Source organism: Urocitellus parryii, chromosome 14 (assembly GCF_045843805.1).
Source record: "Urocitellus parryii isolate mUroPar1 chromosome 14, mUroPar1.hap1, whole genome shotgun sequence".
NCBI lineage: Eukaryota > Metazoa > Chordata > Mammalia > Rodentia > Sciuridae > Urocitellus > Urocitellus parryii.
The window spans coordinates 49,814,747-49,828,496 of NC_135544.1; the positions used below are offsets into that span (position 1 = coordinate 49,814,747).

Genomic DNA, 13,750 nt, shown 5'->3' on the forward strand with positions numbered 1-13,750 from the left:
CCAAGACTTGGAGATATACTGTCAGGGTACATGCAGGTCTCCTTGCACCTGAGGTCTTCTTGCTGGGTGTGCTAGTGGCCGCCATCTGGCTGCCTCTTTGCATGGTTGCTCCTTTGTGTGAGCACACCCCTGGTGGTCTCTCTGCAAGCTGGAACATCACTGAGATCTTGGGAATGCAGCAGGGCACAGCCTGGGGAATCTGGAGCCCAGCTTCATCAGATTGCAGCTGAGACTATGTGGGCCAGCATGGGCCTGGCAAGCCCATGGATAGTCAGAGACTAGGCCCAATTCCCGGGTTGGAACTGGAGAAAACCGGGCTTTCTCCAGCTCAGTGAGTCCTGAAGTGTAAGGGAGAGAAGGGGCTGGTGACAAGTGGGAAGATGTAAAGAGGGGGAGAGGGCATCTTGCTCCCAGCTTGACCAGCCAACCCGCTCAGCACCCACTGGACTGGAGCTACCATCAAACTTCAGACAACCCCATCTATCAGAAAAGAAAAGCTGAGAAAATTTTTAAAAGCCAACAAAAGCAATTGGTCAGTTTTCCATACAGACTTTCCTTTTTTCCTCCCCCCCATCACATCTCTGAATCCAAATGTTTTTCATGTATCAGTTTATTGAGGAGTGGGATGTCTGAATAGGATATTACAGTGTAATTGTATATTCTTATATTTTAAAAAATATTTTTTTTTAATTTTCTCTTTAGTTTTAGGTGGACACCATATCTTTATTTTATTTTTATGTGGTGCTGAGGATCAATTCCAGTGCCCCATGTATGCTAGGCGAGCACTCTACCACTGAGCCACAACTCCAGCCCCTATTGTTATATTTTTACATTTTGTTTTTATTTGTATATATTTTCTCCCTCACTTATCTGTCTCACTAGATTTTTTTTCCTCACTTCTCTCATGTTAACAGCCAACCTCTGTTAATTCCTCCTTTGCTCTTACTATAACTTTTTATCTCTATTTTCTCTTCTTCTCCCTCATAAATATCACATCCTCTCTCCCGTTTGTCCATCATTTGAAATCGTAAACCCTTTTAGCAAACTTACTGTTCATACTATAGACAATAACTGAATAACTGAATACATCATTTCTGTTTATTGCAACAAAACCGGAGATGGCCAAAATAGGAGCTATTTAAGGTTGTATATTGTTTGCATTGGGTGCTGTTATTATTGGTCTCTCCCTTAAAAGTGGGGTACTGGAAGCCTTCAGGGACACTATAATTGGACTTCAGGGGAGAAACTGTACTGCCTCAGATCCACACTTCTAGATGGGAAAATGCACAAACAACTTGAAAAAACAAGGGAACAAAGTGCCTCAAACAAACCTCAAACAAAAAGATGTTCCAACAATAGAATCCATAGACAACACAGTATAAGAAATATCAGAGAAATTTAGAATGTACATAGATAATTTAATCTGCAAAGTAAAGGATAGTATAAGGAGTGAAATCAAAGAGAAAATACTGGAAGTGAAAGATCACTTCAATAGAGTAAGAGATGGGGGGGGGCGGGGAAACAAGCTGAAATCCTCGAAATAAAGGAATCAATAAATCAAATAATAAATTCAATAGAAAGCATCATGAATACACTAGACCACTTAGAAGACAGAATCTCAGGCAATGAAGACAAAATATATGCTTGAAAATAAAGTTGACCATTCCGTAAAGATGGCAAGAAACCATGAACAGAACGTCCAAGAAACATGTGATAACAGGAAAAGTCCAAACTTAAGATTTATTGGAATAGACAAAGGCATGGAGATACAAACCAAAGTAATGCACAATCTTTTCAATGACATCAGAAAATCTCCCAAATCTAAAGAATGAAATGGAAAATCAACTGTAAGAGGCTTACAGGACCCCAAATGTACAAAATTACAGCAGCCCTGCACCGAGGCACATTATAATGAGAATTACTAACACACAGAATAAGAACAGAATTTTAAAGGCTGTGAAGAAAAATAAATTAAAAAATAAACCAATTTGGATATCAGCTAATTTCTCAACCCAGACCCTCAATGCCAGGAGGTCCTGGAATAACATATATAAATGGATATCAACCGAGAATTTTATATCCAGCAAAACTTAGCTTTAGACTTGAAGATCAAATAAAAATCTTCTGTGGTAAACAAGAAAATCAGCAAAGTCAAATTAAAAAATCAAAAATAAACTAAAATGACCAGGAATTTAAAGCATATTTCCATACTAACCCTGAATGTTATGCCCTAAATTCATCAGCTGACAGACTGGGATTAAAAAAAATAAAAGACCCAAAAATATGCTGTCTAGGAGAGACTCATCTCCTAGAAAAAAGACATCCACAGTATGAAGGTGAAAGGATGATTAAAAAAAAAAAAAAATACCACTCACGTGAACTGCGCAAACAAGTGGGGGTCTCCATCCTCATATCAGATAAAGTGAACTTCAAGCCAAAGTTAGTCAGAAGGGATAAAGAAGGACATTTCATACTGCTTAAGGGAATCATACATCAACAAGATACAACAATCGTATCCATGGCCCAAACAATGGAGCATCTACATACATCAAACAAACTCTTCTTGATTTCAAGAATCAAAGAGACCACAACACAATAATTCTGAGTGACTTTAACATACCTCTCTCACCACTGGATAGTTCGTCCAAACAAAAACTAAGCAAGGAATCTATAGAACTAAATAATACAATCAATAATTTAGACTTAACAGACATATAGAATATTTCATCCATCATTGAGCAAATTCACTTTCTTCTCAGCAGCACATGGATCCTTTTCCAAAAAATGGACCATAAGTTATGCCACAAAGCAACTCTTAGCATATACAAAAAAAAAAATAGAAATACTACCCTACATTCTTCAGACTGTAATGGAATTAAACTAGAAATCAATGATAAAATAAAAAATAGAAGCTACTCCAACACTTGGAGACTTAATAACATGTTACTGTGTTGGGAGCCATTTTTGAAGGATGGGCAATGTTGGAATCATTAAGGAAGGGAAGCTGCTCTTCCAGGAACCACTGAGTGAAATTTCCCAGTTCCAGAAAGCCCAGATCACTGTGGCACTCTGACCTAGCTCACAGCTCCACATTCAAACACAGCCATTGGAGATGGCTGGAGAATTCCTGTGGTCCTGGGCTTTTCTTAGTTAGTAGGCTTTGATGGCTTCTTCTATCCCACTGCTCAAAACTGTTCTGTTTAAATTGTGTATGTCCTCTTGCATTCAGTTCGGGTAGTTCATATGGGTCTAGAAATTTGTGGATATCTTTGAGATCTTCTATTTTATTGGAGTATAAATTTCCAAAATAGTGTCTAATTACCTTCTGTATTTCAGTAGAATCCATCATGATGTTTTCTTTTTTATCATGGATTTTAGTAATTTGGGTGTTCTTTCTCTTCATTAGTGTAACTAAGGGTTTCTCAGTTCTACAAGACTTTCAAAGAATTAACACCAATATTCCTCAAAGTATTCCATGAAATAGAAAAGGAGGGAATCCTTCCAAACTCATTTTATGAGGCTAATATCACCCTGAAACCCAAACCAGACAAACTCACATGGGAAAAAAAAAAAAAAAGTCAGACCAACATCCCTGATGAACATAGATGCAAAAATTCTCAATAAAATTCTGGCAAATCACTTACAAAAACATACTAAAAAGATAATGTATTATAATCAAGTGGGATTCATTCTAGAGATGCAAGGTTGGTTCAACATATAATAATCAATAAACCTAATTCATCACATCAAGAGACTTAAAGTGTTTGCCAAAAAAACACTAGAAAAACTAGGAATAGTAGGAACATATCAACACTGTAAATGCTATCTGTGCTAAGCCCAAGGCCAACATCATTGTAAATGGAAAAAAATTGAAAGCATTCCCTTTAAAAACTGGAACAAGGCAGGGATGCCCTCTTTCACCACTTCTATTCAGCATAGTCCTGAAAACTCTAGCCAGAGTAATTAGACAAAAGAAATTAAAGGGATACAACTAGGAAAAGAAGAAGTAAAACTGAGTTTGCTGATGAGATGATTCTATATTTACAAGATCAAAAAAAATCCACCAGAAAACTCCTAGAGCTAATAAATCAATTAAGCAAAGCAGCAGGATATAAAATCAATTCTCAGACATCAAATGCATTTCTATACATCAGTGATGAATCTACTTCAAGAGAAGTTAGGAAAAACTACACCCATTCACAATAGGAAAAAAAAAGAAAGAAAGAAAGAAAGAAAGAAAGAAAGAAAGAAAGAAAGAAAGAAAGAAAGAAAGAAAGAAAGAAAGAAAGAAAATACTTGGGACTAAATCTAACAATAAAGGAAAAAGACCCCTATAACGAAAACTACAGAACACTAAAGAATCTGAAGAAGACTTTAGAATATGGAAAGATCTCACATGTTCTTAGATTAATATTGTCAAAATGGCCATACTACCAATCTATGAAATGGCTTTATATAGATTTAATGCAATCCAATTAAAATCCCAATAGCATTCCTCATAGAAATAGAAAAAACAATCATGAAATTTATTTGGAAAAAGAAGAGACCCAGAATAGCCAAAGCAATCCTTAGCAAGAAGAGTGAAGGAGGAGGCATCACAATATCAGACCTTATAAACTGTACTACAGAGCTATAGAAACAAAAACAGCATGGTATTGGCACCAAAATAGACATGTAGACCAATGGTACACACAGAAAACACAGAGATAAACCCACATGAATAAAGTTATCTCCTACTAGACAAAGGCACCAAAAACATACATTGGAGAAAAGATAACCTATTCAACAAATGGTGCTGGCAAAATTGGAAATCCATATGTAGCAAAATGAAATTAATTACCTATTTCTCACCCTGCACAAAAATCAACTCAAAGTGGATCAAAGACTTGGGCACTAGAACAGAGACCCTGTGCCTAATAGAGGAAAAATTATGACCAAATCTCTACCATGTCAGCTTAGAAACTAACTTCCTTAACCAGACTCCTAAAGCACAAGAAATAAAAATCAAGAATCAATAAATGGAATGGATTCAAATTAAAAAGATTTTTATCAGCAAAGGAAACAACAAATAATGTGAGGAGAGAGCCTACAGATTGGGAGAAAATTTCTACCATATGCACCTCTGATTGCATTAATCTCTAGGACGTATAAAGAAATCAAAACACTTAGCACCAAAAAACAAAACAAAAAAACAAGTAGCCCCATCAATAAATGGGTTAATAACCCAATCAATAAATAAATTTCTTCTTCACAGAAGAAATATAATCAATCAACGAACATGTGAAAAAATGTTCTTCATCTCTAGCGATTAGAGAAATGCAAATTAAAACTACTCTAAAATTTCATCTCACTCTAGTCAGAATGACAATTATCAAGAAGACAAGTAACAATAAATGTTGGCAAGGATGTGGGAGGAAAGGTATACTCATACATTGCTGGTGGGACTGCAAATTGGTGCAAGGACTCTAGAAGGCAGTATGGAGATTCCTCAGAAAACTTAGAATGGAACCACTGTAAGGATTCTGGCTGTGGAAATGTTTAAGGCAGTGTTCACTCCTGGCGGGTAACAGGTGCTCTGTTTTCCATACTTAGAATATTCAGCAGTTTTTCCCTGGAAGTAGTATGATAATACATGTGCATTGCCTAGCTGCTATGGTAACATCCTTCATGAGGAGGCTCTGGGCTAGAGTCTTATCAGCCTTGACCTTGCTCTCAGACACTCAGCTCCTGGGAATAAAGGAATTCTCTTGTTAGTCAACTACAATGTTTCACTGAGCCTAAACCTGCCCACCTAAGAATAACTTTATCCAGTGGACTTTCTTGAGAGCTTCACAAAGCTCCTAAAATTGCACATTGCAACTTAGTACATAACTGAGGAATAAACAGCATAATGTTGCTAGGTCCGTAACCAGCCTAGTGATTCAATGAACAATATGTACTAAGGATGCCAATGACCTAAAGTAACCTATTGCTATAAATAAAGCTAGCAGCTCAGGCAAGCAGCCTTTGCTTTGCCTCTGCACCTTGCTTCTGTCTCTTTTTGTTTTCCTTACAAACTACCATTTGACCCAGCTATCCCATTACTCGGTTTTTACCCATAGGACTTAAAATCAGCACACTACAGTGACACAGCCACATCCATGCTTATAAAGCGGCTCAATTTATGATAGCTAAACTATGGCACCAACCTAGATGACCTTCAACAGATGAATGGATAAAGAAAATGTGGTACATATACACAATGGAATATTACTCAGCCTTAGAGAAGAATGAAATTATGGTGTTTGCAGGTAAACGGATGGAGCTAGAGATTATCATGCTAAAGTGAAATAAGGCAAACCCAAAAAACCAAAGGCCAAATGTTTTCTCTGATAAGCAGATGCTAATCCATATTGGGGGTGGATGGGTGGCTAAAAATGAAGGAACTCTGGATTGTGTAGAGGGGAACGAGAGGAGAGGAAGTGAGAATGGGAAGAACAGGGGTGTGAGACGGACATCATTATCCTACATACATGTATGATTACCCTACTGGTGTGACTTTACACCATATTCAGCAAAAGGGAGAAGTTGCTCTCTATTTGTATACAATGTATCAGAATACATTCTACTGTTATATATAACTAATTAGCAAATTCTAAAAAAACAACTACACACACACACACACACACACACACACACACGACAGTTTAGATTTATGATTTAATTGTCACTGCTCTCCCAACTGGATGATTCCTGCTGGTTAAAGAAAGATGAATCAATCATTGACTCATTGATTCTCAACCTGTACCCGCTGCTCTGGCCCCCCAACAAATTTACCAGCCTTCTCTCCGGCAAAATAGAAAATCTAGTTTTACAAACAAGGAAATATGAATAACTGTAACAAAAGTGAAGGATACAGTCAGTCCAGAAAAGATCATTTGTGTGTCAATCATTTGTGAACCTTGAGATTCACTTGTTGAAGAGAACTTTGCTGACTATACAGATTCTCAGAGATAATATGAATTGATAAGACTTAATAGTGCAGAGGTTTCTCAAGCTGGAAAGATGCAAAGTCTTGGTGTGTCCTTGAATGCAACTTTCTTTTCGTGCTCAGGACAGTCCTTTCCCATAGTCCCTGCTTGCAAAAAAGTTAACACTGACCATGACCATTATTTGATGTGTGTATTACCCAGTGTTTTATCTTATTTGCCTGGACAAGACTTGGGAAAGCACTTAGCCTGAAAACTAAATTAATATATTTAAGAATTGATTAGTGAAGCAGCCATGGAATGGGGACATGTTAATATTTTAATAGGGGTAAAAACACTGGCCTTCACGAAGAGCTTCACTTATTGACCCCTCTGGCTTCATTTTATTCAAAGTAGTAAATAACATACCTTCCATTAATCAAAAATAAATATTTTTTTTAAAAAAAGAACTAAAAAGCCATGGTGGGGGATAGGATTCAAGCTGTACAACTGTTAAATTTCTATATTCTATGTGAAGTTGTACAATATTAATTGTAAGAAGACTGTGAGAAGCAAAAAATGTTATGTTATAGTCCTAGAACAATAATAAAAAAGGATGCAACCTAGGTAAAAGGCAAGAAATTAGAATGGAATTCTAAAGTCAAAGTCAAATAAACCTAAAGGTGGCAGAACAGAGAGGAACAAAAAACTAGAAAATATATGATAAAATAGTGGATATAAATATATACTGCAACTAAATGGTGGAAATTATCAGAATGAATAAAAAAGCAAGATACAACTATGTCCCACCGGAATTTTACTTTTAAAAAACAAAAACAAATAAAAAACAGGCAGGCAAGCCTGAAACTGTTGTAGCAACTCTCACTGAATATGAGAAAACGAATTTTGGGAAAGGATAAATAACTTCTGCATCCTATGAAGACTTTTTGTATCCTTAAAAAGAGAAATAAGTAGCAAAATTTACATATAGTGCTACTCTAACAAAACAGACTTAATATATTAGTAGCCCCTACTCTTTATACTACATTCTATTAGCTTAGAAATACTTGACCAATTAAGACAGCAGTTTAAAAAATAAATTGCTCATATTCTAATAATTCCAACACATTCCTACTAGTTTGAGAGCTCCTAAAAAGTATGAAATCATGAAAGCTCCTAAAAAGTATGGAATCATGTTAGTCTTCTGAAGCTTTAGTGTATAAGTACATAAATAAAACATATCCATGGAATGGGGTAACCAGCAAAAATACTAAAGAAAATTCCCTACTTACCGTTTGAAGCCTCTGGGCCCACTAAACAGGTAGAAGATGCTTTTGCTATATATCCAGGCTGGGTTAAACCAAGTTCAGATGATTTCTTAGAGAAAACAGGTAAAAAGTAAAGAAGCATTATATTTTATTACGTGTAGTATAACTGAAACTTGATGCAGATTTTAGTAGGCATCATGGATTACCTGGAAATTTGGTGTTCAGTCACCTTATTATCTAACAAACAAACTCAAAGTGAACAGGAATCTAACAGAGGAGTATTTATCTTAATTGTATCCTAAACATCTCACAAAATAAATTTTCAATCCCCTAGAAAAAGTTTAAAGGATATATTTATGTTGCTACCTTCAAAGAGGAATGTCTTATTGAAATTGCTACCTTCAAAGAGGAATGTCTTAAAGTGTTATGTAATAATCAAATACCAAAAGATAAACAGCTAGAATGAAAGAAACATTAATGGCTAGGACAGAATATATATTCATACTAATTCAGAAACCATTTCTATATTGTGTTAAATATCCAATGAATCAAAGTTCTGATAAGAAAAAATCATTATGGCTTCTGTCGTATCATGTAACTCTAGCCAGAATAAAGCAGAGTGAGCAAAGATTATGGACAACTCTGGGACACAAATGAAACCTATTAGAAATTGAAGAATCTCTAGTGAGTATGAGAGATATATTATACCTGTTATATACAAATCTAAGTGACAGGGAAGGTGCAGAAAAAAGTTCCGGCTGTTTAACAGTTAGATGCCCCTCTCTCAAAGCAAATGAGAACCTACTGAATCACACCAGAACAAGGAATGTAAAGCAAGAAAAGCTACGACACTGGCTCCCTGTTACCTCTTGCATAACGGTCAGCAGATCTTCAAGAGTATGATTTTTCTCCTGTTTTAGTAAAATTCATATTGGTTATTGTTCTTGGAGAATTTCACTAGCTAGGTAGTTATAAGCCACAAAAGTCCCTGATGTACTTGAAACAAGGAGGAATTGCTAAAGGGCACCTAGATTCCCAGCCAGTATTAACCCAGTCAGGCGCAACAAGTGCAAGACCTTAGACCTAAGCAGCACCTCCCAGAGATCACCCTACATGCAACTGCAGTGTAATTGATGTTTAAATTATCTGTCCGTTTAGATTCTACTTTCCTCGACAATAAGCTGCTTGAAAGCAAGTCTAAGACCATCAAACCATGACCATCTAGAATAACATATCATGCAGATGACACAGAACTTAAGCTTTTCATAAAGTCCTTTGTAGAAGATCAACATATCTATCAAAACTATTTCTAGCCAGGTCTTGGTGGTGCACATCTGTAATCCTAGTACCTCAGGAGGCTGAGGCAGGAAGACCACAGGTTCAAGGCCACCTTTAGCAACTTAGTGAGGCCCAAGCAACTTAGATTGATCCTATATTAAAATAAAAAATAAAAAGGGCTGGGAAAACCACTCAGTAGTAGAGTGCCTCTGGATTTAAAGCCCAGTACTAAGAACAAAGCAAAACAACACCAAACCCCACAAAACTGTTTTTAGTAAATGACATTAGAAGTAACATGCTATATGTATATAGGAGACTGTATGACCAATGTGATTCTGCAATCTGTAGTCAGAAAAATGAGAAATTATACCCCAATTGAGTCAAATGTATGAATTTCCAAGATCATTGTAATGTCATGTGTAGCTAAAAAAAAAAAAAAAAAAAAAAAAAAAAAAAAATAAGTAACATGAAGGAAACACCAAACACAACTTAAAACCCTAGCATCTACATGTCACAAGAAAGCATTAACATTGAAATAAGGCCTTGACAGTCTTAAACCATCCAGGCATGAAACCAGAGCTCCATTTGTGTGTGTAAAATAAATGAATTACCTCAGGAAGATCTACAGAAGCTTCATCAGCACACATGCCATCCACATCCATACTAAGGATCTGAAGATCCATCACTCCCCTTTCGACATTGCTGAGGTTGTCATCAGAGCTGCTCTGCAAGGATATTCTCCGACGTTTGCATGGTAACTTTTCAGAGAACCCAGACTGCTGACATTCACCAAGACCTTCCATGTTGGCTACACACACAAAATGACACAGGAATCAACATTTTTTTCCTACACTATTTTAAAATTTTGTACACTATAAAAATTGGGGGAAAATTCAGTGTTTAAATTATCAATGAAAAGAAATAATTTTTTTTTACATCTTTAACCTTTTTACTAAAAAAGAAGATTGAGTTGACAGGCAAGAAAACATGACTACTAAAAAGATAATAAATTTAATTAGAATTATGGGATTTTTAGAATGATACACTAAAATACATGTGCATTTCTAATAGGGTGTCTCACTCTTTCTAAATTTACCATTAAGCCTTTTATTTTGAACATTTTAAAGGATGTGGTTATGTTCTAATACTGCTGTGTTTTTATTGTGACTTTTGTGAAAAAATGCAACTGTAATGTGCCTCAGTTCTTTCTTGATACAAAAAAAGAAGCCCTAACCCTTGATAATTCAAAGTCAGCAGAATTATAATAATGATACAAATAAAATAAATTTTAAAACCCAGATAAAAATCCAAATAATAGATATTTTAAAAACTACAAATACAAATTAGGACATCTGAATGGGTCATGCAATGCAGAGGTGAATGAATCAGACATGCTGAGTTAATAGTAGACTGCACACAGAAAGTACTGAAATGTACTTGAAGATGGTTTAAGCAGTGTTATGGATTGTATGTGAGGTGTCCCCCAAATGCTCATGTGAGAAAGCATGCTAGAAGGTTCAGAGGAGAAATGATTGTGATGAGAGCTTTAACCCAATCAGTGAATTAATCTCCTGATGGGTCTAAGTGGTAACTGAAGGCAGGTAGGGTATGGCTAGAGGAGGTGGGAACTAGGGCGTGGCTTTGGGGAATATATATTTTGTATCTGATGAGTAGAGTCTCTCCCTGCTTCCTGATCATCATGTGCACTGCATCCCTCTGCCACATATTCTGCCATGATGTTCAGCCTCATCTCAATCCCAGAGGAATGGAGTCAGCTATCTATGGACTAAGACATCTGAAACTGTGAGCCCCCAAATAAACTTTTCCTCTTCTAAAATTATTCTTATCAGGTCTTTTAGTCACAGCAGCAAAAAAGCGGACTAAAACAAGAAGTCAAAAGAGAATCATTTGTGCTCGCTTTGGCAGCACATATACTAAAATTGGAACGATACAGAGAAGATTAGCATGGCCCCAGTGCAAGGATGACACACAAATTCATGAAGCGTTCCATATTTTTAAATTCTAAAAAAAAAAAAAAAAAAAAAAGTCTAATAAAGCAAAAAGCATATTTTCTTAAAAAAAATTAAAAATTAAAAAAAAGAGAATCATTTGAAACCTAGGCATGTGAAGTACTAAAGGAATAGTTATACTGATTACAGTAAGTCCAAGATTTTGTCGAATTCTGGTATTTCAAGTGCTTTGTATTTGGAAAAACAAAAAATGACTAAAAAATAACCAAATGAATTATACAGCAAAGAACATAGCAGATCATTAAGATATCAGATTGGACATATATGTGGTTAACCTCACAGTTGGGTATTTGGTATTCACATAAATGTTTGCAAAACTAAAAGAATAATCCTATTAAAAAATCAAGGTTTATAAACTCAAATTTGCCACATATCCTATTCTAAAGCTGATATGAGCTAATAAGCTCTATTTAAAACTTAGAACTCAATTGCAATGATGTGAAAATAAAGGTTCAGGAATGCTTGATATTAGATTTTTTTCAAAAGAAACCAGAAATCCAGATTTCTGTGTGATATGTCCCAATTTTAAATGTTAGGCTCCATTTAAAGATACAATGGAACTCTGCAAAGACTGTTTTCTCACAGTGAAAATAAATCTTCTTTATATCTTAGAAACTTGTCTTTATCAACACAGAAGTCAGAATGCAGAATGAATTCTTGATACTCACTCAAACCTGTTGTCTCAAATCCTCCTCTCACTCCTGAGAATTCTGGACAATCAATCATTTTCCCATCTTCCTTTATGGAGTGAAAAACTGTCTGGAAAGCAGATATCCGCTCTCTTAATGAGCTAACATTTTGATACAGTCCAGGGCTGCCCTGTTATAGTACAAAAAACAGAGTATTATCAATCAAGCTTAGTTTATTCTAGGCCTATAATCACTGAATCTAAAACTAAATACACAAAGGCCTTTTGAAGATCAGACGTAAAGAATTGGTATAGCAAAGCTTCTTCTACCTGGAAGTCTGCATTTTCTATCTGAATATGTGGTATACTACAATCATTTTAATTTCCCCTCTGTTTTACCCAGTTTTAAGCAAAACCTCAGGGAAGAGGAATAGCTAAGTGGTATGGATAGATGTGTAGCTATGTGCTAATACTGAGTAATGAGCCCATGAATCATGTTAAGAGAAGCTTGGAATAGGTGGAAATGCTTTAGAAAGGAGTCCACATAAAATGCATTCCCAGTTATATGGGATTAACAACTCTTTAAAGGATTCCAAGGCCCTTAAGTGCTTTCTTTCACACCTTGGTACCCAACACAAAAACAAAACAACAGAAAAACACCATACTGAATCCCAGAGATGGGGCAAGGAAGAAGGAGCTGGAGGGTCCTACTTATTTGGAAATTTCATCAAAAGTTGTGCTAAAACTGCAAGTCATCTGTGTGATGCCTTGTCACATGTTTCATCTCAGCACACCTTCAATCCAAGCTGGTCTCTTTACTCATCCTCAGTCTGCAAAAGTCCCCTGCCAGGGGAAGTCAGAACAAGCACAGAAGTTCCACACTGGCTCCTGACATCCCTCCTCATAGAGCCAAAGAGCTCTCCCTGGCTACCTTTTCCTGATCTTATGGAACTTAGGAATGAAAGCCAGACACTCACTTAACATACAAACCTAGATGGGGCATGCCCAGGAGCTCTCTGGAAACCCTTTCTGACAGGGCGCCAAGCAAATACTAATAAAATGAATTCACACTAGCAGGTACAGAAGTGCCACATGACAGGTGATATAAAATTTAAGAGTTCTGTCAATATCAATAGTAAGTTAGTGGTAAGTTCTCTCTGCAGGATTTTTGGTGTTTTGTTTTTCCTTCCTTTATTACTTGGACTAACATATTTCCACTGATAGGAGCTTGTAGCAATTCAAAAATTCACATCAAAATGCAAAAGTAAAAGAAAGACATTACCTTCCCTTAAGATATCATATGGAGGGAAATAAACAGTTAAAATCTTCAAGTCATGTTGGATGATCTGTTCATACATTTGATTCTATCCCTAGTACATTCATAAAGCAAGTCTATTACATAAAAGCAGAACATTTTAAATTCAAATACACTTGATGATGTAAACCTTTATGACATAAAGAACACATATTATTCAAAAAGTCTATGGGTCACTTGTCTCTAGGAGTGATGGGACAAGATTATCTCAATGGCATATGAATTGCTTTTAATGTGCTTTGTGTGTACTCATATTTGAACATGATAGGGTTGATGTAATGTTC

General features: G+C 36.0%; 1 protein-coding gene and 1 non-coding gene across 2 annotated transcripts in view; one reads left to right on the forward strand and one right to left on the reverse strand.

The window, feature by feature from the left end:
* Cdca2 (cell division cycle associated 2) overlaps window positions 1-13,750 on the reverse strand; it is a 79,502-nt gene that overhangs the window by 55,443 nt on the left and 10,309 nt on the right. The window contains exons 4-6 of the mRNA XM_077792461.1: window positions 12,192-12,342; window positions 10,105-10,301; window positions 49-190 (exon numbers count right to left, since the gene is read on the reverse strand). Coding sequence (XP_077648587.1) covers window positions 49-190; window positions 10,105-10,301; window positions 12,192-12,342 — 490 coding nt within the window. The remainder of the gene's footprint in view (window positions 1-48; window positions 191-10,104; window positions 10,302-12,191; window positions 12,343-13,750) is intronic.
* Window positions 11,404-11,510, forward strand: LOC113198758 (U6 spliceosomal RNA). The gene has a single exon (XR_003302895.2). It is a non-coding gene; the product is annotated as a U6 spliceosomal RNA (small nuclear RNA).